General features: G+C 37.5%; 1 protein-coding gene across 1 annotated transcript in view; it reads left to right on the top strand.

Moving 5' to 3' along the window:
- LOC130707085 (peroxisomal multifunctional enzyme type 2-like) overlaps positions 1-26,369 on the top strand; it is a 118,525-nt gene that overhangs the window by 15,067 nt on the left and 77,089 nt on the right. The window contains exons 8-15 of the mRNA XM_057539846.1: positions 542-566; positions 2,151-2,279; positions 5,477-5,580; positions 7,325-7,561; positions 10,056-10,107; positions 16,579-16,650; positions 19,539-19,642; positions 24,002-24,067. Coding sequence (XP_057395829.1) covers positions 542-566; positions 2,151-2,279; positions 5,477-5,580; positions 7,325-7,561; positions 10,056-10,107; positions 16,579-16,650; positions 19,539-19,642; positions 24,002-24,067 — 789 coding nt within the window. The remainder of the gene's footprint in view (positions 1-541; positions 567-2,150; positions 2,280-5,476; positions 5,581-7,324; positions 7,562-10,055; positions 10,108-16,578; positions 16,651-19,538; positions 19,643-24,001; positions 24,068-26,369) is intronic.

Here is a 26,369-nt window from a genome sequence, read left to right as displayed (position 1 = left end):
TGTTTCATTAAAATGAGTATATGTAGTTCATTAAGTCAAATCCTGGCTTTATTTTTCTTTGCTTTTTATTTTTTTTGATTCATTAAGTCTTTCTAGAAGGACATGTATTTCAAGTGATGTGCTGGGCAAATTTGGTATTTATATTGTTTAACCTTCATGGTTACTTCATGAAGAGTGTATTATTATCCTGATTTTATATAAGGGGAATCTTGAGTTTAGGGAAGTCAAATTATTTGACCAGGAATCAGACAGCTAGTCTGTAGAAGAACTGGTATCGCACCTTGGTTTCTGTGCAAAGTCATGCTTTTCTACTACATGCATTTCTGCTATATTGTGTTGCTTTATTTTTCTACTCTGATAACATGAATAGTGCAAAGTCATGCCGGCCAACGGAGTTTTGTAGAGCTGCATTATTTTCATCCATTGTCATCTAGCATTCTGATACTCGTAAAAAGATAGCTGCCTGTTTTGTTAATTTCATGAAAATTCTATTAGTAATTTCACATTAGATGGTATAACTTCTTCCTCCTCTTTTTGGTAGGTTGGAGCAGGATGGATTGGAAAATGTAAGTCCCTTTTGGTTTTTGGTTTGCCATACATTATTTCCATATCTTTAAACCTGCATATCCAGGTAGAGCTGGGTAAAGACCTTGTCAAATGCCGAACCATTGGATTTAGTGCACGCATAATCAAACTCAAACATTGTAATAGCAACAGGTCTTCTAAAACATGGAAGTTGTCCTGCAGGCCTGTGGTATTTTCAAGGATCTTTTCAGTTTTTTTCCTATTAGCAGTGCTTATTCAATATTTGTCCTGTCCTATTCAGAACTGGCTGTTTTTTCAGACAGCACAGTCTCTCTTTATATTGATGTTTGTCTTCCCATGTCTCCGGCACCCCACATGCTTGTTCAGCAGAGTAGTGAGTGGGAGGGAGGGCGTTTTTTGAAGATGGGAAGAGCTCTGTCCTAGGCAAGTTCTCCAATTCTCTCAGTGATTCTTTTCTTCCTTGGAGCATGAGACATCAGAAGGAGACAGTGGGGAATCACACAGGACAGCTTTCTAGAAGAGAAATTGCAGCTGATCTATAGAAATTATTCTCCTTCAGCCCAACAGTAAATTCATCTGGCTTAAGTCCTCTTTTCCCCCCGTTCTTAAACCTTGTGAGCTCCAGATTGGATAATTACTTTATGGTGTTTAAAAAAAATTGTGAACATTCCAATATCCCAATTCAAGTTTTCAGTTGGATGCTGGTATCAAAATTAATTGAATTATTTAAAAGGCTGCCATTACTGGATGACATTGTTACAACATATTGTAGAATATTATTAATGACTGTTCTCTAAGTTATGAAGTAACTTATTCAAACATTTTTAAGTGTCTTATGACATCTTTTAAGAAAGGAAGATCAGTTGTTGCAATAAAAGCTGTATATGGGACTTTATCAATAAGAAATCTCTAGAAGCTTCTGTCATTCCCCAGGACAAATCTTCGATTTAGTAATCATCAAAGTCTGACCATTCTGTTTAAATAAGGTTCTGTTTATTCCTCAGGCTTTTTAAAAAAGACACAATGTTAAAAATTATCTTCATGGAACTTATGCAGCAATGATGATTTTTGTGAATCTGGGCAATCTAGTTGACTTCCCATGGACAAGGAGGAAGAGCAAAGGGAGGAAACGGGAGAATTATGTGGGGTTGTCTGATATATTAATTTGATTATCTGGAGTCTTTGGCCTGTTATCACCACTAGTTTTCAGTTTGCTATTCAACAAAGCTCTACTCTGTTCTGTTACCTTAAAGTGTATTATCTAAGTGATCTGTGGTGATAAAGACAGTCTTTTGGTGTGATTATACATAATTTAACTTTCTGATTCAGCATTTCATCTTACCTTTAGTAGTATCTGGCATAGTCAGAGGAGGGAGAGGTTTTCCCTTCAGCTTCAAATATTAGAAAAAGAAATTTGACATCCTAATGGGTTTGTTATTCTTTTAAAAAAATTTTGTAGTAAAAATCTTTAGAAGTTAGAATCTTTTTTCCAAATTCCATTTTTCTTGAAGTTAAAAAAAAAAATTCAGGGGACTCATGAATTCTGCTTTCTGTCTCGCTCTTAAACTGTGTGTTCAGTATCTTAGTTTTGTTTCTATAACCAGTACGATGGGAGCGGACCCTTGGAGCCATTGTAAGACAGAGGACTCAGCCAATGACTCCTGAGGCGGTGAAGGCTAACTGGACGAAGATCTGTGACTTTGATAATGCCACCAAGCCTCAGAGAATTCAAGGTAAAGAGTCCCAAGTCAGTTCAGTCCTGGTTGGGGAATCAGAGGCAACAAAGCATTCTCTTCTCTTATGGAATTGTCTTCTTAATTGTGATAACTTAGATGCTCAAATCATCTAGAGCACATTTTCTGCTCCAGTAGGTATTAGAACTCTCCAATTTAAGGTATGTATGTTACTCCCACTGTCGGTTTTTCAGTTTTCTTATGATCCTGATTTTTTGGTATATGTGTGATTGAGAGGACGGTAGGAGGTGTTTACCCATTTGTGCTCAATGCATCTATTCCCCATCTGGTGGTTGGTTTCAAAGTCTTGCCTTATCTAATCACATGCTCCTTGTCTGACCTGATTTTTCTTTATTTCCCCAAAAGTTTATTTAAGTCTTATATTATTTAGGCTTAGGTCTTTTCTCTCTAGTGAATAGATTTTGCTTTGTTTTAGCACTTTGTCTTTGCTACTGTTTCTCTGCCTTTCTAAGATGCCTCTTATTCCTTTTATCACCTCTGCTAATCTCGGTGCTTCTTTAGAAAAACTCAAGCCCCAGATGTTCAACAAAACCTCCCCAGATATTCTGGGCTTCATTGATCTCTTTCTTAGCTGAACTCTTACAACTTGAGCATCTAATCATGACTGCTTTCCACTGCTTTTGTTTCATAAGTGTGTGGTTTCTTAGCTGCATAGTAAGTTCCTTTGGAGGCAGAGAATGTATCTTGTATGTCCTTTTGTATTTGGTGCTAGTATAGTGCTGAACTCATAGAAAGGATTTAGTAAATGCTTGTTACCTTGAATTATTGAATCATCTATGATATGCCACAGGAAGAGATGGCCAATAAAAGTCACATTATTTTTTCTAGTATAACTCACATATGTATATAGTATATGAACTTTAAAGGACCTTTCTGGGAAGGATCATGAATCAGGATTATTTTATAGAAAAATCTTTTTTTCCCTTCCTAGTATTATATTTAATGTTTGACAGAAGAATATATCTGAAAAATGACTGTTCTTTTTTTTTTTTTTAATCCCAATGTTACTTTCCTGTCTGCTGGTACACTCACTGAAATATTCATTGTACTTTTCTCAATCAGAGGATAACATGATTGTTATGTCATTAGCGGTAGCATTTTCTGTATTCTTTTTTTTGATATTTGAGATAAATTTAGTCTCCGAATAGCAATCACCTATCAATGAAAATTAGGAAAAGGAAAAAGGAAGAAGTGTCTTAAAAACTCTTCTCTGAGGTCAGAATTCCATTTTATTGCCTTAAAAGTATTAGACTAATATAAAGAAAAAGCTAACAATGAACTATATAGTTATAAATGAAAAGATACCCCTAGTATTTGAAGTACAGTTAGAAAAAAAATCTTACACTTTCTGTAGAATCACGACTTTCCAAGCACCCATTTCACCATTCTCATTTTACAGATGATGGAACTAAATCCCAGAAAAGCTGAGTAAGTGGCCCAAGCTTTCTCAGTGTTTGAGCCAAGAGTTAACTCAGGTGGTCTGTCTTTGAGTGCAGTACCGCCGGCCTGTACCGAGGTTACTTTCAGTTAAATAGCCTCCCATCTAGGCAGCAGCCTAAATGGGGTGGTAAGAGGAAGATTGGTAGGCAAGAAACCTACCTCGTGTCACCAGGAATGGCAGAGAGCCCTGGTCATCTCACATTCTGTAGTTTAGTTATAGTTTTTGTCTGAGTTTAGAAGGAGGTTTGTTAGAAAGGTCCCAGAGCTTTTGGAACCTTATGGCATATGTGGATACTCTGTGAATCTCCTTTATTAACCTTTCAGACCCCAGAATAGCAGCTTCTGAATTCTGTCCATAGTCACTGGTCATAATGGTGGTTTTCTCTGGAAGAATTTTCAGTAATATTTTCTGAGCAAGTTACCTGTACAGAGACCTGGGGGTAATCTTGACATTGTTGCATCCTGGAGGAGGGGTGATGGTGGGGAGAGAAGGAAAATTAGTTGTCCCTCCACCAGATGGAAATTGCACATCTGTGGACAAGGATCCGACTTTACAGAGTTGTAAAAATCACTCAAAGACTGCAAAGCTCAGAGCCTCTTTGGAATCATAACCTGGGGAGAGTATGTTGGAAACACCCAGTTATCTTTGGTCTGTTCAGAGTCTCACGATTTTTTCCTGCAATAGCCTGACATCGTACAGTCAGTTCATGAATGCCAGTGAAGGTTCTGCAGCAGGCTTGCTGGATGTTATAGGAATGATTGTCTAAAGCATTGTAGCTTTTCTTAGTCACGTCTGTAACAAAAGCTTTTTTTTTTTTTTTTGGAAATAGCTTACATTTATTTGGATTTCACCAGGAGAATATTAGCTCTTTAGGATATTTGAAAGATGATGCTTTTATGATCTTTATGTAATAGGTTTACCAAAGCACTCTGTCTTATTTAAATTCCAGTGATCCTAAAGAGAAAATTCAGTTCGTTCATCCTTATTTATCCTGAAGTTGATTGACTTGAATCATTCATGATTTAAATTTTTTTTCAGTACAAATGAAATATAGTTCAACTATATAGGAAAAATCTGGAAGTTTGTCCTGTGGGTCACTATTTCAATAGCACTGTAAAATAACTGGCTAGATATTTCACATATGCAGATGCTCTTCCCACACCCTAGTGGGACTGATTTTTCTTTTAATTAATTTTTATTGGAGTATAGTTGATTTACAATGTTGTGTTAGTTCCTGCTGTATAGCAAAGTGAATCCGTTATACGTATACATATATCCACTGTTTTTTAGATTCTTTTCCCATATAGGTCATTATAGAGTATTGAGTAGAGTTCCCTGTGCTCTACAGTAGGTTCTTATTAATTATCTATTTTATATATAGTAGTGTTTATATGTCAATCCCAGTCTCCCAATTTATCCCTCCCTGTCTCCCTCTCACTTGGTAACCATAAGTATGTTTTCTACATCTATAACTCTGTTTCTGTTACGTAAATAAGTTCATTTGTACCATTTTTTTAGATTCCACATATAAGTGATATCATAGATATTTGTCTTTCTCCTTCTGACTTCACTCAGTATGACAATCTCTAGGTCCATCCATGTCACTGCAAATGGCATTATTTCATTCTTTTTTTATGACTGAGTAATATTCTATTGTATATATGTACCACATCTTTATCCATTCGTCTGTTGATGGAAAAAAGCATTATTATTGTTATTTATTCTTTCTTTTTAGACTCAATTGACGGTATAATTGAAGCTCTAAATAAAATAGATTCAGATGGAGGAGGTTCGGCAAATCATACCAGTAATGTGACATCAACAGCTACATCAGGATTTGTAAGTGGAAGAGAAAGCCTAATGCTTTGCCTTCTTTGGAGACTTTTTTCTTTTCTTTCCTTTTTTTCTTTTTTCTTTTCTTTTATGCAAAAAATGCTTTTCCAAGCTATTAATTTATTGTTAAATAGGAAAGGTGAGTGACCATAAAACTTTATAGAACATGTAATGAATGTTTATAAAATTTGAATGAACGTAAAGCTAAAATATTAAATGTAACTTTTACTTTCTCTTCAGTGTAATAAACAAGCGTATTTTTTGTTTTTTGAAGCTTTTTTTTTTTTTTTTTTTTTATTTATTTATTTATGGCTGTGTTGGGTCTTCGTTTCTGTGCGAGGGCCTTCTCTAGTCGTGGCAAGCGGGGGCCACTCCTCATTGCGGTGCGCGGGCCTCTCACCATCACGGCCTCTCTTGTTGCGGAGCACAGGCTCCAGACGCGCAGGCTCAGCAATTGTGGCTCACGGGCCCAGTTGCTCCGCGGCATGTGGGATCTTCCCAGACCAGGGCTCGAACCCATGTCCCCTGCATTGGCAGGCAGATTCTCAACCACTGCGCCACCAGGGAAGCCCTGGAGCATTTTTGATAATCGTCCTTCAGTCACTTTCTAACTCTTTAGAAAAGGATATTTAACTTAGTGCCTCTTTTGAGTCATTTCTTTTAAGGAAAAGCATTGACAGATTGTATTTTGGAAATATTTCAACATGGCTGCAAGTAAAAAGTCTCCCATTGTGTCAGAAATTCTAAGAGAGCTGTGGTTATAGCTCTTGTGAAGTTTGCTGATTAACTATGTCCAGTACTTCTTTTTTTTTAAAAAAATTATAGTGCATAAATAATAAGAAATAAGTCATTTGACACATTCAGTTGTGGTGTTTTGTGACTCAGGGGAGACATAGTGATGAAATAAACAATCTAATTGTAACCCTGAGAATATGATCAGTTTATAAATGTGATTTTACTTTAGAGTAGGGGTTGGCAAACTTTTTTGGTAAAGGGCCAGATGGTAAATATTTTAGGCTTTATGGACCACGTACTGTTTCTGACACATAATCTTCTTTTTCTTTTTTTAGACCACTCTTAAAAAAATGTAAAAACCATTCTTAATTCTCAGCTGTTGTTTGCTGACTCTTGCTTTAGAATGAAAGTGATCAAAAATTGGACATGATTCTTTTAGAACCTAAAATATGCTTCACAAATTAGTTAGGCATGTCATCACTAAATAGAAAAATACAATATCCAATTAGATAAAGGACAGTCCTGGGTAGGAGCTTATGGTAAAATCTAATTATAACCAAAACCATTATGAGGGAGTCTGATTTACAAGCATTAAGCAGTGTTTTGCTCATCTGTTTCTACTGACTTTTATAAAATAGATCTTATAGAGCCATTCATTATCCCTGTTTATAATAAGTTTTTTATTTTTTGTAATTTTGAGTAGCTAACAGTCACTGTATTAATAGGCTTTTCCATCATCAGAGACAGGAAAGTTGAAAATGAGATATACTATCTGTTAACAAGAAGCGGGCAAGAAAAAAGTACTTATTTGTAAATGAAGTCTTTTTCCATACATTATAATTGATTTTATTTAAAAAATATAGTGAAACAATTATGATACCCTATCAGATTTAGTAAAATGACATTCTATTCACAAAGCTAAGTATGTAGCAGTTAATAGTTTTGAAAAGTCAGAAATTTAAAGATTTGACAAGAATATCAGTGAAAAAAATAACTTTCTACAATTGTTCCATAGGCTGGAGCTATTGGCCATAAACTTCCTCCATTTTCTTCTTCTTATACGGAACTGGACACTATTATGTATGCCCTTGGAGTGGGAGCATCTATCAAGGAACCGAAAGATTTGAAATTTATTTATGAAGGGAGTTCTGATTTCTCCTGTTTGCCTACCTTCGGAGTTATTCTAGCTCAGAAATCTATAATGGGTGGAGGATTAGCAGAGATTCCTGGGCTCTCAGTCAACTTGGCAAAGGTATGCATAATAAGAAACCTTTATTTTGCTCTTCTTCTCTTTCTTTAAATATGATTGGTAAATGTCACATGCTGTGTATGTGTGTGTGTGTGTGTGTGTGTGTGTGTGTGGTGTCTTAATACAATAGTTTATAGTGGTTGATTCAAGGATAAAGATTTAGCATGTCTTTTGATTTTTCTTAAAAAGAAAAAAAGGGTAGAGAGTTAGTTGAAAAGGCAAGCAAAAAGAAGACAACAATAATTATGTACAGTCCATAACCCTGGCATAATGTTACTAATTCTCTCTCTGCCATTACATGCTATTTGACCAAGGGTAAATAACTTCTCTAAGCTTCAGTTTCCTTATCTATAAAGTGGGTATGATAATCCTCACCTGACGATAGTGATGAAGGAGCAAGAGTGAAGAATATTTGAAGCAGAGAGAACAGGTGTAAAAGGCCTGGAGGCAGGTGCATACTTACCTTGTTTTTGGAACAGCAAGGGGGTTGATACAGCTATAGAATGAGCAAGGGGGCAGTGGTAGGAGAAGAGGGCCTTGTATTCATCGTAAGAATTTCACCTCATACTCTGATTAACATGGGAGGCCATCTGTAGTGCTTTGAACTGAGGAGTGGTATGATCTGGCTATGTTCACTCACAGGCTCATTTTTGCTCCTCTGTGGAGAATAGATTTATGGGAGCCAAGCATGGAAGCAGGGAAACCAGTTTGGAGTTGATTATGGTAATTCCAGCACTAGTCTGGATATGCATGGACAGAAAGAGGAGTCAAGGAAGAAGGTTTTTGGTCTGGTTAACTGGGATGATATATATGCATATATACCCATATATTTAGAATTAATTACATACAATGTATTTAACATGTATAGTAGTAGTAACATGTATGATATATTACTATGTATAATAAAATAGATATATACAGTTACTTTAAGGTGGGGATGATCAGGAGTTGGTTTTAGACAGATTTGAGATGCCTATTCTACATTCAAGTGGAGGTATACAGTGGGCAGTTAAATATGTGAGTTTAGAGTTTGCGGGGGAGGCCCTACTGGGATTGGTAGCATTTAAGTGAGATTTAAAGACATGAGGCTGGGTGAAATCACCCATGTGTGAACGTAAGTAGAGAAAAGCCTGAGTTTGGTGAGAGGTGAGAGGTGGAAGAGATGAGGAGGAGTGAGCAAGAGAGACTGGGAAGGAGTGGCTGGTGAGGTATGAGGCGTATCAGGAGAGTGTGGTATTTGAGAAGCAAAGTGAATAAATGGTTTCAAGAAGGGAGGAGCAAACAATTGTGAGAAGGCTTTGGGGTTATTTTATTTCTTGAAGTGAGGGTCAGGCCATGAGTCCAGTTGATAACTGTTGAATCGTAGACTTTTGAACTGATTTCTGTGATTTTGACTGATTGGAGAACCCATTTACTGGAGGATCGATTAGCTCATTGCTGCTCTGAGTCTATGAGAATCTACGGTTATTTTATTAAAGTATTCGATGAAGTTGGGAGGGAGGCAAGGAATAGATGCCAGGCAGTTTGTTGTTTTAGTCACTCTCCCATGGTATTTGTTGCATACAGTTCTTCTGTTTGGGTAATGTCAGTACAAACAATTAAAGTAAATGTTTCAGAATTCTTCCTCAGAGTTGGAAGGAGTTGGAAATCATGAATAGTGTTCAAAATCTGTCACTGGGAATGATAGCCGTCTTGGGATTTGAATCCCAGTCTTCCTAACCTTGAGCTTCCAGGTCGTATGATAGTGAGGCAGTCTTTCATTTGTCCTCCCATCACTACCCTCACCCCTTTTCTTTTTCCCTTCTGGGTTCTGAGGAAGACTGGGAATTAAACTGTCCCATAGCAGTTGAGTGTGGTCATTCGGATATATGGGTCAGGTTTTGTTTTTACTGTCCTATTGTATTCCTACATATATTTTTATATTCTTGCTTTGATACATTGAAGTTAAGTGGCTCTGATGTTGCACGGGGTCTTTAGTATTTACTCTTACACTAAGGAAATGTTGACATTGGCAGTGCTTTTACTTGACTGTGGTTGTAAGATTTATATTAATGTTTTGGTTGTGTCATTTGTATTTGGCAGGTGTGACCTGAAATTACTTTACTAGTACTGACCTATTTGTTCATTTTTATTCAATAGATATTTATTGGATACCTGCTGTGTTCCAGGCGCAGTGACGAGCACTGGAAATACGCCTAGTTTAGTGTCTCCATTGGCAAATAATCCACAGTTATCAGTCAACAAAAATTTATGAATGTCAAGAAAGAACACAAATGTATCTTTTCTATTCTAGAGAGCTGACAGTCTTTAGATTGGGGGACTGATTATTTCTGAATCATATAATTAAGAAGTGGGAGCCAAATTGAGACAGATAGTTTGGGGGAAGTAGTCGCGTGAACGTGTGGACAGTGAAATGCCACTTGTGATTAGCGGTATCCACAGAAGAAGCTGTGGAAAAAGAAAGTCTACTAATAAAATTTTGCTTACCCTAACGTAGGTTCTTCATGGGGAGCAGTACTTGGAGTTATATAAACCACTTCCCAGAGCAGGTGAGTTCTTGATCGTTTTATTTTCTGACTAACCTTCCAAACTGTGTCAATGTGTTAAACTGGCATAGAGCAACCTAAATAAACTATATTATAAGTTATTCATGTGCATGTCAGCCATTAGAGTAGATTGATGTTAACTAGTACCTATTTTGGTTGCCTTAAACTTTGTCCTATTTGAATAGTCTTATTTAATAAATTATTTCAAAATACTAAACATCTGGTCAACAATTGAAAGGAGCATATTCTGTGTGTGTCCTAAACTTAGTGATTGTGTATAATCAGTTATGATTCCCATGAATATGATTCTTCATTCTTTTCTCAGGTATTTGTGTTGGTACTGTTTTTCATAACGCAAACAATGTTAAAAGATACAGAATGTCTTGTAATTAACTTTTTTCTATTTTCTTTTAGAGTAAGTAAAACCAAGGCTGTCTTAATAATCAGTTTATTTTTCTCAATAATATCTTACTTGTTCAGTAAATCTTCTCATTATCTTTTCACTTTACTTTGATATGTTTGTTTTATGTTGCTACTCTGATGTCAGAATATTAATTATATACTGACCATGTAAGGTGGTAAAATAAAAAAAAAGTCTTTTTCATTTCACATTATATAATGTAGAGGTCAGCAAATAGCTAGAATTGTACTTTAATTTTTTTTGAGATTAAAAAAAAATTTGTATTGCTTAATGCTGAATAGTTCTGTTTCAGTGTTAGTGTTACTTGTTTCTGGTTGTTTTTGTAGTTCTTCGCTTTTTTTTTCTTCTTCTTTTAGTTTTTTCCTTTGTGGTTTCATGCTTTTCTTTTGCTTGTGTTCCTTTCTCTTTTGTTTTTGAGTATCTGTTGTAGATTTTTGATTTGTGGTTACCATGGGGCTCATAGATGTTGATCTATGACTGTGTTTATTTGTTTTAAACCAGGTAGTCCCTTAAGTTCAAACACATTTTAAAAGCTCTACATTTTTTACTCGCTTCCCCCATACTTTGTGTTTTTTTTTTTTTTAATTAATTAATTTTTATGGCTGTGTTGGGTCTTCGTTTCTGTGCAAGGGCTTTCTCTAGTTGTGGCAAGCGGGGGCCACTCTTCATCACGGTGTGCAGGCCTCTCACTATCACGGCCTCTCTTGTTGTGGAGCACAGGCTCCAGATGCGCAGGCTCAGTAATTGTGGCTCACGGGCCCAGTTGCTCCGTGGCATGTGGGATCTTCCCAGACCAGGTCTCGAACCCGTGTCCCCTGCATTGGCAGGCAGATTCTCAACCACTGCGCCACCAGGGAAGCCCCTATACTTGTGTTTTTGATGTCATAGTTTACATCTTCATGTTTATCCCTTTACTGATTATTGTAGTTATACTTGATTTTACAATTTTTTTTGTTTTAGTCTTTGTACTAGCTTATTTAAGTGGTTGAGCCTCAGCCTTCCCTATATATTTGCCTTTACTAATGGGATTTTTTCTTTTCTATAGATACTTAATTCTTGTTATAGCTTTTTCTTTTCCACTTAGAGAAGACCCTTTAACATTTCTTTTAGGGTTGCTTTAGTATTGATGCTTATTCAAGAAGTTCTTTATCTCCCCTTCAATTCTGAAGGATAATCTTGCTGGGCAGAGTATCCTAAGTTGTAGGTTTTTCCCTTTCAGCACTTTAAATATACCATGCCACTCCCTTCTGGCCTGCAAAGTTTCTGCAGAACAATCAGCTGATAGCCTTATGGGCATTCCCTTGTATATGCTCTTTGTTTTTCTTTTGCTGCCTCTAGAATTCTCTCTTTAAGTTTTGCCATTTTTATTATGATATGTCTTGGTGCGGGTCTGTTTGGATTCATCTTGTTTGGGACCCTCTGTGTTTCCTGTACCTGGCTATCTGTTTCCTTCTTCAGACTTCGGAAATTTTCAGCCATAATTTTCATTAAATATATTTTTACCCCCTTCTCCCTTTCTTCTCCTTCTGGGACCCCTATAATGGAAAGTTGGTATGCATGATGTTACCCCAAAGATCCTTTAAAATGTTCTCATCTTTTTTCTTTTTGCTGTTCTGATTGGGTGATTTCCATTTTCTATCTTCCAGATCACTTATGTGTTCTTCTGTATCACCTAGTGTGCTGTTAATTCCTTTTAGTGTGTTTTTCTTTTCAGTTGTTGTATTCTTCAGTTCTGATTGGTTCTTTTTAGAATTTTCTAGCTCCTTGTTAAAACTGTCACTGTAGTCAGCTATTCTTTTCCATAATTCAGTTAGCATTCTTATTACTAATGCTTTGAATTCTTTATCTGGTAAATTGTTTATTTCTATTTCATTAGTTGTTTTTTTCAGGAGTTTTCTCTTGCTCTTTCAGTGGAAACAGATTCCTCTGTCTTTTCATTTTGCTTATCTATTTCTTTATCTATTGAAATTTGGTGAAATAGTTACCTATGGTGGTCTTGAAGGGGTGTTCTTTTGTGGGCATGTCCCTATACAGTCTGCATGTGCCCAGTGGCATTGATGGGAGAGCTGGATTTGATGTGAGCACAACTTATGTCTTTTCTCAAGGTGTGCTGGCAGCTGTCATCTTGGTAGGGGGTGGGGCTGGAGATGGAGGGGTAGGGCCAAGCCAGATGTTAGGTAGAGCTTCCCCTCTGCTTAGTGGCTGTTACCCCACTATTTGGTGCGGGGGCAGGTCCCAAGTTGCTGGAGCAGAAGCCCTGAGGGTCGGGTCTGAGCTGGCTAAGTTTCCTTTAAGTGTGTGCTTCCCCCCGCTCCCAGCACTGGCACCCTTACTCCAGAGGGGAGCAGTGGTGGAGCAAGAGGGGCAGGTGTGGGTAATCAGTGACGGTCAGAGCATGGTTTTGTTTTGTTTGTTTGTTTTTTTTAACATCTTTATTGGAGTATAATTGCTTTACAATGGTGTGTTAGTTTCTGCTTTATAACAAAGTGAATCAGTTATACATATACATATGTTCCCATATCTCTTCCCTCTTGCATCTCCCTCCCTCCCACCCTCCCTATCCCACCTCTCTAGGTGGTCACAAAACACAGAGCTGATCTCCCTGTGCTATGTGGTTACTTCCCACTAGCTATGTATTTTACGTTTGGTAGTGTATATATGTCCATGCCACTCTCTCACTTTGTCACATCTTACCCTTCCCCCTCCCCATATCCTCAAGTCCATTCTCTAGTAGGTCTGTGTCTTTATTCCCGTCTTGCCACTAGGTTCTTCATGACCCTTTTTTTTTCCCCCCTTAGATTCCATATATATGTGTTAGCATACAGTATTTGTTTTTCTCTTTCTGACTTACTTCACTCTGTATGACAGACTCTAACTCCATCCACCTCACTACAAATAACTCCATTTCGTTTCTTTTTATGGCTGAGTAATATTCCCGGAGCATGGGTTTCGATTGGCATGGCCACCATCAGAGATCTGGGGCCCCTGTGCAGCCACCAGTAATTGCTGCCCCCTCGCTGCTCAGTTGCCATGTAGAGTTTGAACCTCCTCAGTGTCTCATGGCTGAGCCTTTTCCTCAATCATGGCAGCCCAGAGTGTGAAGCTGCGACATGAGGCACATGGTGCTGGCGTGTTCTCTCAGCTCAGGCTGGGGACCAGGGCAGTCGTAGGAAACCAGTCAGCTACCCAAGTGGTTTCAGTCTGCCCTCTCTGCCCTGCCTCAGGGGCACGTAAGTGTTCACGTGCTTCCGGAGTCCAGGCTTCCCACAGCCCTCCTGTTAATCCCACTGGCCCTCCAACCAGCCAAGGGGACTCGTGTTCCCCTTGTTGGACACCAGGGCTGGGGCGCCCAATGTGTGGCTTGAACTGCTCACTCCCCAGGGAAGGTCTCTTCCCGTGTAATCTCCTTTTTCCTCTGAGTCCCCTCTCAGGGACACAGGTCCTGACCTGATCGCTTTTCTTCCCTTTCTACCCAATTACCGGTGGGTCTTTCTTATAGTCTTGGTTGTACAGGTCTTTCTGTTAGTCTGCACTTAGTTTTCGGTGAGAATTGTTCTACATGTAGATGTATTTTTGATGTGTTTGTTGGTGGGGAGGTGAGTTCCGTGTCCTCCTGCTCCACCGTCTCAGTTTGAGTCTTCAGTTTAGTGTTACAGCCTAAGTTTTCACACAGCCCTTTTTTTAATCTGAGGCAGTGTGCAGTGTGTGGTCAGGTGAAGAAGTTTGGCTTTTATTTTAAAGACAATAGATAACCACTGAAGGACTGAAAGGAGAGAATTATATGATCAAACATGGATTTTAGAAAGCATCAACTCTGGCTCATGTTTGTAATGCTTGGATTTTAAGGGAATGAGATAGAGAGAAGGAGATTTTCTAAGAGACTGTTGTAATAATCTAGGTTAGAGACCGTGGTTGATTGAATAGGATTGTGGGCATGGGGATGGATATAAGTGGAGAAATTATAGAGATATGTAGGGAGTGGGCTTGGTGTTTGATTGGATGTGGAGTTGATCACCTGAGGAGGTCACCAGCAATTTGACAATGAATATTTATTGATTACTTCCTAACTTCTAAACTTTCTGCTAGGGTTGTGAATAAATGGAGAATGGAAGTAAATCTGGACTCTGCCCTCACGGAGCATATAACCTAGCTGGTGGGGAGGGTAGCCAATAGTCAAAAAGCCACACAAATAAATGTACACTTGCAACTATATGTGATAAACATTACAGATGAAACATACGTGATACCATTAGAACTTAAAATAGAAGGATTTAGCATAATCAGGTTGGTAATCAGGTTGACTTTGGGAAAAAATAACTTCAGACATAATAGGAGAGCATGTTTTAAAGTTGGTCAGAGTGGACATGCAGGTACCTAGTTAGAAGTCTGTTGTGGTAGTTCAAATGAAATGATGGTAGCTTAGGCTAAGGTGGTGGTGGAGAGATGGAGAGAAGTGGGAGAAGCAGAGAGAGATTTAGGAGGTGAAAGTGACAGCAATCTAGGTATCCTTAGCGTTTCTTTTACCATCTTTCATACCCAGGCGGGTACCAAGTTCTTTGATTCTCTCCCTTCAATACATTTAGAATCCTATTTCTGTCCCCCTCACTTTGACCACCATCATCTCTCACTTTCTAAGTGTTCTCTCTGCCTCCATTCTTTTTTTTTTTTTTTAAAGAGATTGGAGTTTATTTATTTATTTATTTTTGGCTGTGTTGGGTCTTCGTTTCTGTGCAAGGGCTTTCTCTAGTTGCGGCAAGCGGGGGCCACTCTTCATTGCGGTGCACGGGCCTCTCACTATCGCGGCCTCCTGTTGCAGAGCACAGGCTCCAGACGCGCAGGCTCAGTAATTGTGGCTCACGGGCCCAGCTGCTCCGCGGCATGTGGGATCTTCCCAGACCAGGGCTCGAACCCGTGTCCCCTGCATTAGCAGGCAGATTCTCAACCACTGTGCCACCAGGGAAGCTCTCTGCCTCCATTCTTGCTCCCTTCAGGTCTGCTCATCTCACTGCAGCCAGAATATTATTTCCAAAATGCAAGTGTATTTGTCACTTCCCTGTTAAAAACCCCAGATGGCTGTTCATAGACTTCAGGATGAAGTCAGAAACTTTTCATATAATCTAGCTTCTCCCAGTCTCTGCATACTCCAGTCTTGCCACATACTTAGACACTATTTTATGAGGCAGGGGTCATGCTGAAGTTTCTGGCTTGGCAGTTGGGTGGATAGTACCATTCATTCGTATAGGGAACAAAAGAGAAAAACAGGTTGGAGAAAAAGATTATGAGTTCACTCCCAAATAATTGTTAATCCATCAAGACATTACCAGTTAAATAATGGAACAGTCCCTAAAAGAACAGAGTAGTTAGAAAGAAACACTGTCTAACTGAAGCCCATAGAGTAGAGATTTGAGAAGGAATGGGGTAGCTGGTGTTGGCTGTATGCTTAACAAGTGTTCATTGAATGATTGAAAATTGTTACTTTTTACAACCTAATGTATCAGAATTATTGATGTTTCAAATTTGGTGACTCAGGTATTCTGATTGCTTTTAATGTTTATGATTCAACATTATATTGAAAATTATTCTTTTTTTTTTTTTTTTTTTAATTTTATTTATTTATTTATTATTATTATTATTTTTTTGGCTGTGTTGGGTCTTCGTTTCTGCGCAAGGGCTTCCTCTAGTTGTGGCAAGTGGGGGCCACTCTTCATCGCGGTGCGCGGTTCTCTCACTATCGCAGCCTCTCTTGTTGCGGAGCACAGGCTCCAGATGCGCAGGCTCAGTAGTTGTGGCTCACGGGCCCAGTTGCTCCGCGGCATGTGGGATCTTCCCAGACCAGGGCTCGAACCCGTGTCCCCTGCATTGGCAGGCAGATTCTCAACCACTGCGCCACCAGGGAAGCCCTGAAAATTATTCTAAATCATGATTTTTTAGTTTTACTGAACTTACAGTGGAAGTTATGTTAATTTCTCTCATGTCTTCATATAACTTATGGTCTTTAAAACAGTCTCCTTATTTATTTATTTATTATTTATTTATTTACTTTCCATTTTTAGGAAAATTAAAATGTGAAGCAATTGTTGCTGACGTCCTGGATAAAGGATCCGGTTTAATAATGCTTATGGATGGTAACTCATTTCTAGTTCTTATAATAATATTGTTAGATTCATAGGCTTTGTATGTAACGTAATACTTTATCACAGAAGTTGATTAATAAGTTTCTATTTATCTTCCAATTGTGAGAAAGCAAGATTAGTGTTCTAAAAATTCATAAGCTTTTTTAGAAAATACGGGAGGAGGGGGTGGAGTAGATTGTGGTAGAGGTCCAGAGAGTGGGACATTTCAGGGGATTTGTAACAACATAACCAAAGCACAGAGGTGAGAAATGTAGCTGGTATAGCAAACATAGAGGAGAATTATGCTTCCTAGAGTATGTTTTTTGGCAGGAATGAATACATAGACTGCCCTCAGTTGATAATTAGGCTATGTTGTAGATACTCTTTTCTGTGTTAGCTCTTTGGAACTTCAAACGTATTTGACCCCTGAATCATTCTTATAAATGGTAGTTAGGTTCTTAACCTTGCACATTCAAACCTATTGAACTTATAATGGGGTTTAAACACCATAACCACATTTTATTTGCAGTGGAAAAAAAGATGATAGTAGTTTAATGAATGTTGAAATACTAGTAACTAAACATAAGCCAAAGATACATTGCTTAGAATTTATTTGTTTTAAAGTTTAAGAACAATAGAAATAGATAAACATTATAAAAAATTTTGGAAATAACAGTGGAAAGTTTTTGTCTGGTATTTGGAATGTAGGCTTTATCATTTTTGTTCTAAATACATAGGAGGTTATACTGAATATGTTGTTTTGGAACTTGCCTTGTTTTTACTTAATAATATATTGAGAACATTTTTAATGCTCTTAAATATTTTTCTAGTACATTGTTTTTGTTAACTCATAGTTTACAAAGTAAACTATGTATTTCATCATAGACACATAGAACATGTGTCTGTTCTCTCTCTTTCCCTCTTCCTCCTTACCCCTCTTCTTTCTTTTTTAAGGTTTTGGTATTTTCTTACCACTCCAAATATTGGCTAACATTTGGCTGGAACTCTCCTGGTTTTCTTTTAGTCTTCTCACCATTCTACCAAATGTCTACCACAAAAAAGTTTTGCAGTAACCTTAGCTTTAATTTTTACTATTCTTTCTTGATCTACTCCATTTATTTAGCTATAGCTTGGTAATGGGTAATAATGTATTAGAAGATGTAGATAAAATATAGATGAAATTAGATATCCAATTTTCTGTGTAATAAGGATAAAAGTCTTATTTTAAATGCAAATCACCATGACTTCCCTTATTTTTTGTTATAATTATATTTTTCCTTATTATACAATTCAAAATCATATTCCTAGTTTTATAGTGCTGGTGATTTAGGTGATGCTCAAACTGTCACCAGGAAAGTAGTCAGTAGAAAGAGGGACAGCTGTCTTTCATTCATTACTTGCTTACTTATTCACTAACTTGCTCAGTCACATCGTTTGTTCATTGATTTACTAATTAATTTAATACATATTTATTAGGTACCTTTTCTGTCCCAGTTACTATTCTAATTGCTGGAAATATGATGGTGAGCAAAAAAGCCGTGATCCTGCCCTCCTGAAGCTTATACCTTCATTCTCACTTATTTCTTCTTTTACATTCCAGGCTCTATTGAGGACTTCAGCAGAATGTTTGAAAATTTGGGAGTGTGGTTATCTGTATTTTATTTTAATTTTTTAATTTTATTGAATTATTGAATTTTAGTGGATTTACAATGTTGTGTTAAATTCTGCTGTACAGCAAAGTGATTTAGTTATACATATATACATACTTTTTCGTATTCTTTTCCATTATGGCTTATCACAGGATATTGAATATAGTTCCCTGTGCAATACAGTAGGACCTTGTTGTTTATCCATCCTATATATAATAGTTTCCATCTGCTAATCCCAAACTCCCAATCCATCCCTCCACCACCTTCCCTTCCCTTCCCCTAGGCCACCACAAGTCTGTTCTCTATATCTCTGAGTCCGTTTCTGTTTTGTAGATATGTTCATTTGTGTCATATTTTAGATTCCACATATAAGTGATATCATATGGTATGTGTCTGTCTCTTTCTGACTTCTCTTGGTATGATAATCTCTAGGTGCATCCATGTTGCTGCAGATGGCATTATTTCAGTCTTTTTTATGGCTGAGTAATATTCCAGTGTGTGTGTGTTTGTGTATCACATCTTCTTTATCCATTCATCTGTTGATGGACTTTTAGGTTGTTTCCATGTCTTGGCTATTGTAAATAGTGTTGCTATGAACATAAGGGTGCATGCATCTTTTTGAATTATAGTTTTGTCTGGATATATGCCTAGGAGTGGGATTGCTGGATCATATGGCAATTCTATTTTTCGTTTTTTGAGGAACCTCCATACTGTTTTCCATAGTGGCTGCACCAATTTACATTCCTACCAACAGTGTAGGAGGGTTCCCTTTTCTCCACACCCTCTCCAGCATTTGTTATTTGTAGACTTTTTAATGATGGTCATTCTGACCAGTGTGAGGTGGTACCTCGTTGTAGTTTTGATTTGCATTTCTCTAATAATTAGCGATGATGAGCATCTTTTCATGTGTGTTAGTCTGCATTTTATAGTGGAATTGTTTGAAAGGTTTGAGAAGGAGAGAATTGAAATATGAAAGGCAGTTGGGGCACTTTAAGAAGAGGTGAGATGAACTGCTGTTTCATAGTCCAGAAAGGATTTGTCAAGATCCTCTTCTCTCTGCCTTCCAGAGACTGGTAGTGAATGATTAAAATGAGTGCTCTGTATCCCAAACTTGGGTGTCTTTAAATTGCAAAGCCTTTTAGTAATTGGATTTTGTTTCTGAAACTTTTAAAAGGATTGTTGATCACATATTGGGTAACTAGTTATGTCTTTTGGTAATAACCTCTTTTTTTTTTTTCATTTGCTTTTCAGTCTACTCTTACTCTGGGGAGGAACTTATATGTTATAATCAGTTCTCCATCTTTGTTGTTGGCGCTGGAGGCTTTGGTGGAAAACGGACGTCAGACAAAGCTAAGGTAGGCTATGACTTCATAAGTGAGATACATGTGTCGTTAAATATCCTTATCTGTATTTTGAACTTACCATATGTGTAATTTCATAGAGTAGGATTTCAGTAATCCACACTTCTTTGAACCAGAATGTGTTCCTTGGATTTGAAATGCTGTTTATATTTGTATATTTTAATATATAACATATGTTATATATAGAAAAGTCTGGCTGACGTAAGTGTAATGTAGCTGAGGTAACTATGGGAATATCTTTACTTTCTTATGCAAACTTTGCCTGCATCCAAAACTCTTTAGAAAAACCTAACACTTAGAAGTGATCCTTGTATAAATGCAAATTATCATTCATTAAATGACTTGAGCATTTCTCTTGTATAAAACAATTCTAGTTACTCTTTAGTTCTCAAATTCTATCCAAAAACATATTTTTTTCCTAAAAATATTTTGTAAATTGGATTTTACATCAATTTAACCTAGCTTTTACCTCTGCCCTCAGTTCCCTGAATAGGGCTGCACTGTCTTCCTAGGAGGAGCAGCTCACTCATTTTTCCTATTACCCCCACCCCGGCTCCCCGGCCCCAGCTTGTGTTGCAGAAGCTCAATTCCAGGTAAAAGTGGCTGAGAGTTACGGGGCTGTCTTCCTCCACCCTGTCCCCACTTGTAGGGTGGAGACTGTGTTCCACCATGGCAGGCTGAGAACACTAGGGCCCTGATAACTCTTGCCCAGGCTGCTCATAGCATGGGGGTCCCCTGCTGCTAGAGGCAAGCTGAGAAGACCAGAAGCTCCGACCTCTGCCTAGGACTCTTCTTGTAAAGTGAGGATGTCACTTGGAGAGAAGTGGGCCACTATCCTTGCCCTCATGTCCGTGGCAGTGGTGCAGAGGTTTTGCCTGGGGGGCAAGGCAGGCTGTAATGATAGAGAGCTCTGAAGCCCTTCCCACGGAAACTGACTCATTTTGGTACCAAGTATTTGGAAGCTCAAAAGTAAGGATGGTTTCAAAAACAAGGTTACTTTAGTGATAATCAAGAGGAGGCTGGTAGCTCCATGGAAGCAGTAAACTAAACTAGTCCAACTAGAAGTTTGCCAGAGAGAACCATGGAAAGAGACAGCTAAGGAGAGTCGTCATGGGATCATAACAAACCTCAAAGACTGGCCTCAAAGACTACACCTCCTAAAAGGCCTGACTTTAATTGGATCAGACTGTGGAACAATTTATGCCCCAGGGCACTGTTGAAAATAATAGAACAGTCATCTGGCAATTTGTGAAGCCCAACAGCTGGACAGACAGTTTAACAGAGAGATCAGGGAGAGACGGTCACAGAGTGCCCTGCTAAAACCACTGTCATCCCAGGCTGACTGTGCTCGCCCAAGGCTGTACCCTCTGAGGAGCAACATCAGAGTCTGCACACTGTGGGGGAAATATACTTAACTAAAATCGTCTAGCCAAATGAATCGTCTAAACAAATGAACAAGTTAACAATAACAACAAGCCCTGGAAGGGGAAAGGGGTCTCAGTATCCAGAGTTGCTGCAATATATTATCTAAAGTATCCAGTTATCAACAAAAAAATTACAAGATCTGAAAGAAATAAAAGAGTATGACCCATAGATAGGAAAAAACAAAACAAAACAGAACAGGCAACAGAGATTGCTTTTGAGACAACTTAATAGGAAAAGACTTCAAAGCATTTATTGTAAATATAGTCAAAGAACTAAAGGAAACCATGCTTAAAGAAGTAAAGTGTGTAAAGAAGTAAAGTATGAGGACAATGTCTCATCAAATAGAGAAAAATTGGGGAATTCCCTGGTGGTCCAGTGGTTAGCATTCCGCACTTCCACTGCAGGGAGCATGGGTTCAGTCCCTGGTCGGGGAACTAAGATCCTGCAAGCTGCGTGGTGTGGCTCAAAAAAAAAAAAAAAAAAAGAGAAAGAAATCAATAAATAGAAATTATATTAAAAAAGAACCAAATAGAAGTAGTTCTGGAACTGAAAGTACAATAACTGAAATGAAGAATTTACTAGAGGGTCTCAACAGTAGATTTGAAGTGGCTTTTTGATTTTAATCAAAAAGCTTGAAAGTCCATTCATCTGTTGATGAATCAAAAATCTTGAAGATCAAAAATCAAAAAGCTTGAAGATCGATCAATCTATCTATGTCTGAAGAACAGAAAGAAAAAAGGTGAAGAAAAAGAATGAAGAGGCTTCAGAGAAATGTGAAATACCATTAAGTACACCAGCTTTTATGTAATGGGCATACCAGAGAGGAGAGAGAAAGAAGCAGAAAAAATAATTGAAGGAACAATGGCATGGATGAAAAACGTTGATCTACACATCCAAGAAGCTCAACTGCTCCAATTAGGATATAAATGCAAAGAGGAAGATCTAGACAGACGTTTCTCCAAAGAAGACATACAGATGGCCAAAAAGCACATGAAAACATGCTCAACATCACTAATTATTAGAGAAATGCAAATCAAAACTATGAGTTATCACCTCACACTGGTTAGAATGGCCATCATCAAAAAATCTACAAACAGTAAATGCTGGAGAGGGTGTGGAGAAAAGGGAACCCTTTTGCACTGTTGGTGGGAATGCAAATTGATACAGCCACTACGGAGAACAGTATGGAGGTTCCTTAAGAAATGAAAAATAGAGTTAGCATATGATCCAGCAATCCCACTACTGGGCATACATCTGGAGAAAACCACACACCCCAATGTTCATAGCAGCACTGTTCACAATAGCCAGGACATGGAGGCAACCTAAATGTCCATCAGCAGAGGAATGGGGGCTTCCCTGGTGGTGCAGTGGTTAAGAATCCGCCTGCCAATTCAGGGGACACAGGTTCAAGTCCCAGTCCGGGAAGATCCCACATGCCGTGGAGCAACTAAGCCCGTGCGGCACAACTACTGAGTCTGTGCTGTAGCACCCACGAGCCGCAACTACTGAGCCCGCGTGCTACAACTACTGAAGCCTGTGCGCCTAGAGCCTGTGCTCCGCAACAAGAAAAGACACCGCAAGGAGAAGCCTGCGCACTGCAATGAAGAGAGCCCCCGCTCACTGCAACTAGAGAAAGCCCGCACACAGCAACAAAGATCCAACACAGCCAAAAAAAATAAATAAATTTATTAAAAAAAAAAAGATTTATGCACTTAAAAAAAAAAAAGGAATGGATAAAGAAGAGTGGTACATATATACAATGGACTATTACTCAGCCATAAAGAAGAATGAAATAATGCCATTTGCAGGAACATGGATGGACCTAGAGACTGCCATACTGAGTGAAGTAAGTCAGATAAAGACAAATATCATATGATATCACTTATATGCAGAATCTGAAAAAAAAAATACAAATGAACTTCTTTACAAAACAGAAATAGAGTCACAGATGTAGAAAACAAACTTATAGTTACCAGGGGGGAAATGGTGGGGGAGTGATAATTTAGGAGATTGGGATTGACATATACATACTACTGTATATAAAATAGATAACTAATAAGGAGTTAACTGTATAGCACAGGGAACTCTACTCAATATTCTGTAAGGACCTATATGGGAAAAGAATCTAAAAAAGAGTGGAGATATAGATATAGATATATATATGTATAACTGATTCACTTTGCTGTACACCTGAAATTAACACAACATTGTAAATCAACTATACTCCAATAAAAATTAAAAAGAAAATAAATGCAAAGAGATCCACACCCTTAGTAAAGTGCATTTAAAGATTAAATCAATATAGATGTGAATTGTTGGTCTAATTCTTACAGTTATTGTCATCGTTTGCATTGGGAAAAGAGTCTTTACCTTTTTCTCCTTTGTGGCCTAGAGAATGGATCTGGTTATATAATTCCTTTCGTTAAACAAGGTCATTTCAGGGAAATCATAATGTAGATGAAGCTAGCAGTTATGAAATTTTAAATGTCATTATGTGCTGAAAATAAAATATTAAAATAAACTTTTTATCCAGCTTGCAGATTTTGTTACAGTCAGCCCTCCATATCTGTGGGTTCTGTATCCACAGGTTTGGCATCTGCAGATTGAACCAACCGTGGATCAAAAATATTCAGAAAAAAAAAATTCCAGAAAGTTCCCAAACTATTTACACAGCATTTCCATTGTATTAGGTATTATAAGTGTATGGGAGGATGTGCATAGATTATATGCAAATACTATACCGTTTTATATAAGGGATTTGAGCATCTGCAGATCTTGGTATCCATGAAGGGGTCCTGGAACCAATCACCCTTGGAAACTGAGGGATGACTGTATATTGAAACATGGTTGTTTATCAAATATCAGTCTGGGTAAAGAGAATAACAATTATTTTGTTATAATTTAACGTGTAATGTTTTTTGATCTCAGGTAGCTGTAGCCATACCTAATAGACCTCCTGATGCTGTACTTACAGATACCACCTCACTTAATCAGGTAAGAATGTATTTTCGAAAAGTGATAAAGCCACCTGACTCCTGACACTTTTTGATTGATAACTCTGATACCCTGTAATTTTGTGAGTCCAAAAGTAGTGGCTGTGTTCTTCTATGTAATAAAAATAATGGCATATTTCTGTAGTTGAAATTCGTTCTTTCTGAATTTTTACTTAGCAGTTTTTTTCTCCACTAGGTATCAAAAGAAAATGTAAAATGGCTTTTCATTAGTCAATTGAAAAAGCATCATGCTTTGTTGGCAATGGATTGCTTGCCTTAAGGAGACTGCCTAGCTTAGTAGTGAAGAATTTCATTAAAGCCTTAGAGAGCAGGATAAAATAAAAGGCAAATTTCAGTTATCCTTTCTTCTATTGGAAAAGAAAACTGAGCTACATTGCTTCGAGAGAGATTATTTTATGCTAACTTTAGTGGACAGGTACAATAAAGCATCTGAGAAAGGAGTAGATGATTTAATCTCATTTGTTTGGCATAAATAATATGTTTTCTGATGGAGGAGTTAAAATGCCCTGTCAGTTAACAAATTCTGTAAGCATGCAAAGATTTATCTAAGAAGCAAAAGGTGACCATAAAGATGAGAAAAGCAACTTTGTTTTTGAGAGACCTGACGATTCTTCCCTAAGATGGCCAGAATACTAACCATGCAAATATAGAGCAGAATATGTAAAGCTCTGAAGTTATGCTGTGAATAAGCAGGTGATGACAGCACATTATTTGTAAAATTCACTTATTTTTTGATACTAATTTTGATATACTTGATATGAGAACTTCTGCAGGATTTATGTGTGCTGGCAAATAGGAATATAATTTCATGAGCCAGAAAGAATTAAGTTTGGAACATATTAATTGTATTTTTTTATACACTATATAATTGGGTGATAGAACAATACTTTCTACCTCAGATTAGTTTTTGCCTTTAATTGTTCTTCCCATCCCTATTTCTTATCAGTTTCTTAAGAGAGCACTCATATTTATGTTTAATTAAAGCTTCATAGTGAAATTAATTTTATTAGCACACTGAAGAACAGAAGACTTCATGGTTTCATGGTTCAGAAAACCCAGAAATGCTCCATTATTATTCTTGTGTTACTGAAATAATAAAATGTATCTGCTGTAGATAAGAAAAGCTGAATAGTTTCCATGGCTTGAATTTCTTTATACAGTAAGCAGAAAGATTTTCTTGTTTTCTTTTTTCAGATGAATAGAACTTTTTGTTAGCTTTTAGCAGACTTGAGTATTTTGCTGTGTGACAAAGGACAGTTTATAAGTTAACAAATCTTTTTTGTATAAATAATGGGCACCCATCATTTGACAGAGGTTCCTGACCATTTGTATCATATGGTCACTCGAGAATATGATAAAAACTACCGACTGTCTCTTCAAAAACATTTTGCATAAAACTTTGCATAAATTTCAGGGGATTTGTGGGCTGTTTTAAATTGGATCTGTGCTATAGGAGATACAAATCAAGTAGAAGAAGTGTGATCTATTGACAAGGAACTGAAAGGACACTTAGATATAAGGCGTAGATGTCTTCATTTCTAGGGCACCTATTCTAAGCAACGAATGATTAAATACAAGGCTTTGAATTATAGAGTAAGTGCTGTAGACATTCTGAGATGGGCTACTCATTAGAGAATGACATACAGAAGAGTTTGGTAGGAAAGATGGGACTTCTGAACTAAAATGGTGTATAGATCTTCTGTCTTGCCAGGGGTATAAGGCTTGCAGTATGGCCTGGAAGGGGATAAGAACTTAGTAATGATAGCAGAAAAGAGCATGATGTATGTACAAGGAGTAAGAATTAGAGCATTCACACCGGAGAGTGGTGGGAGATGATTGTGGACGAACAGACCTTTAAGGAGAAGTGGAAATGGAACAGATTATGTTGTTATAGCCTAAACTTTGTGCCAGGTATTTAAATTAAATAAGTAACTTTTCAATCAGTAGGGAAACTGGCAACCATAGCTCTACCAATATCACTTCTGGAATATTTTGTTTTTCATGCCTTTAGGAAAATTTCTTCATCTTCAAACTGGTATATAGTACAAGTATACTTCATGGTTTTTCATAATTAATAAAGAGAAAATTATTCCCCGATAATCTAGAAAGACCAAAGAATAAATAGGTAACAGGTGTCAGGCTTTGTATTTGAGGAGAATGAAAACAAGTATCTTTAGTTTCCCTAGATACATATCTCCTACTACTTATTCTAACAATTAGGACCTTAGCTACCATCATTGTTAAATAAAGTTAATCTTTGGAATATTGGTTATACTATCCAT

This window comes from Balaenoptera acutorostrata, chromosome 2 (genome assembly GCF_949987535.1).
Source record: "Balaenoptera acutorostrata chromosome 2, mBalAcu1.1, whole genome shotgun sequence".
Lineage (NCBI taxonomy): Eukaryota > Metazoa > Chordata > Mammalia > Artiodactyla > Balaenopteridae > Balaenoptera > Balaenoptera acutorostrata.
This window is presented reverse-complemented; position numbering and strand designations above follow the sequence as displayed.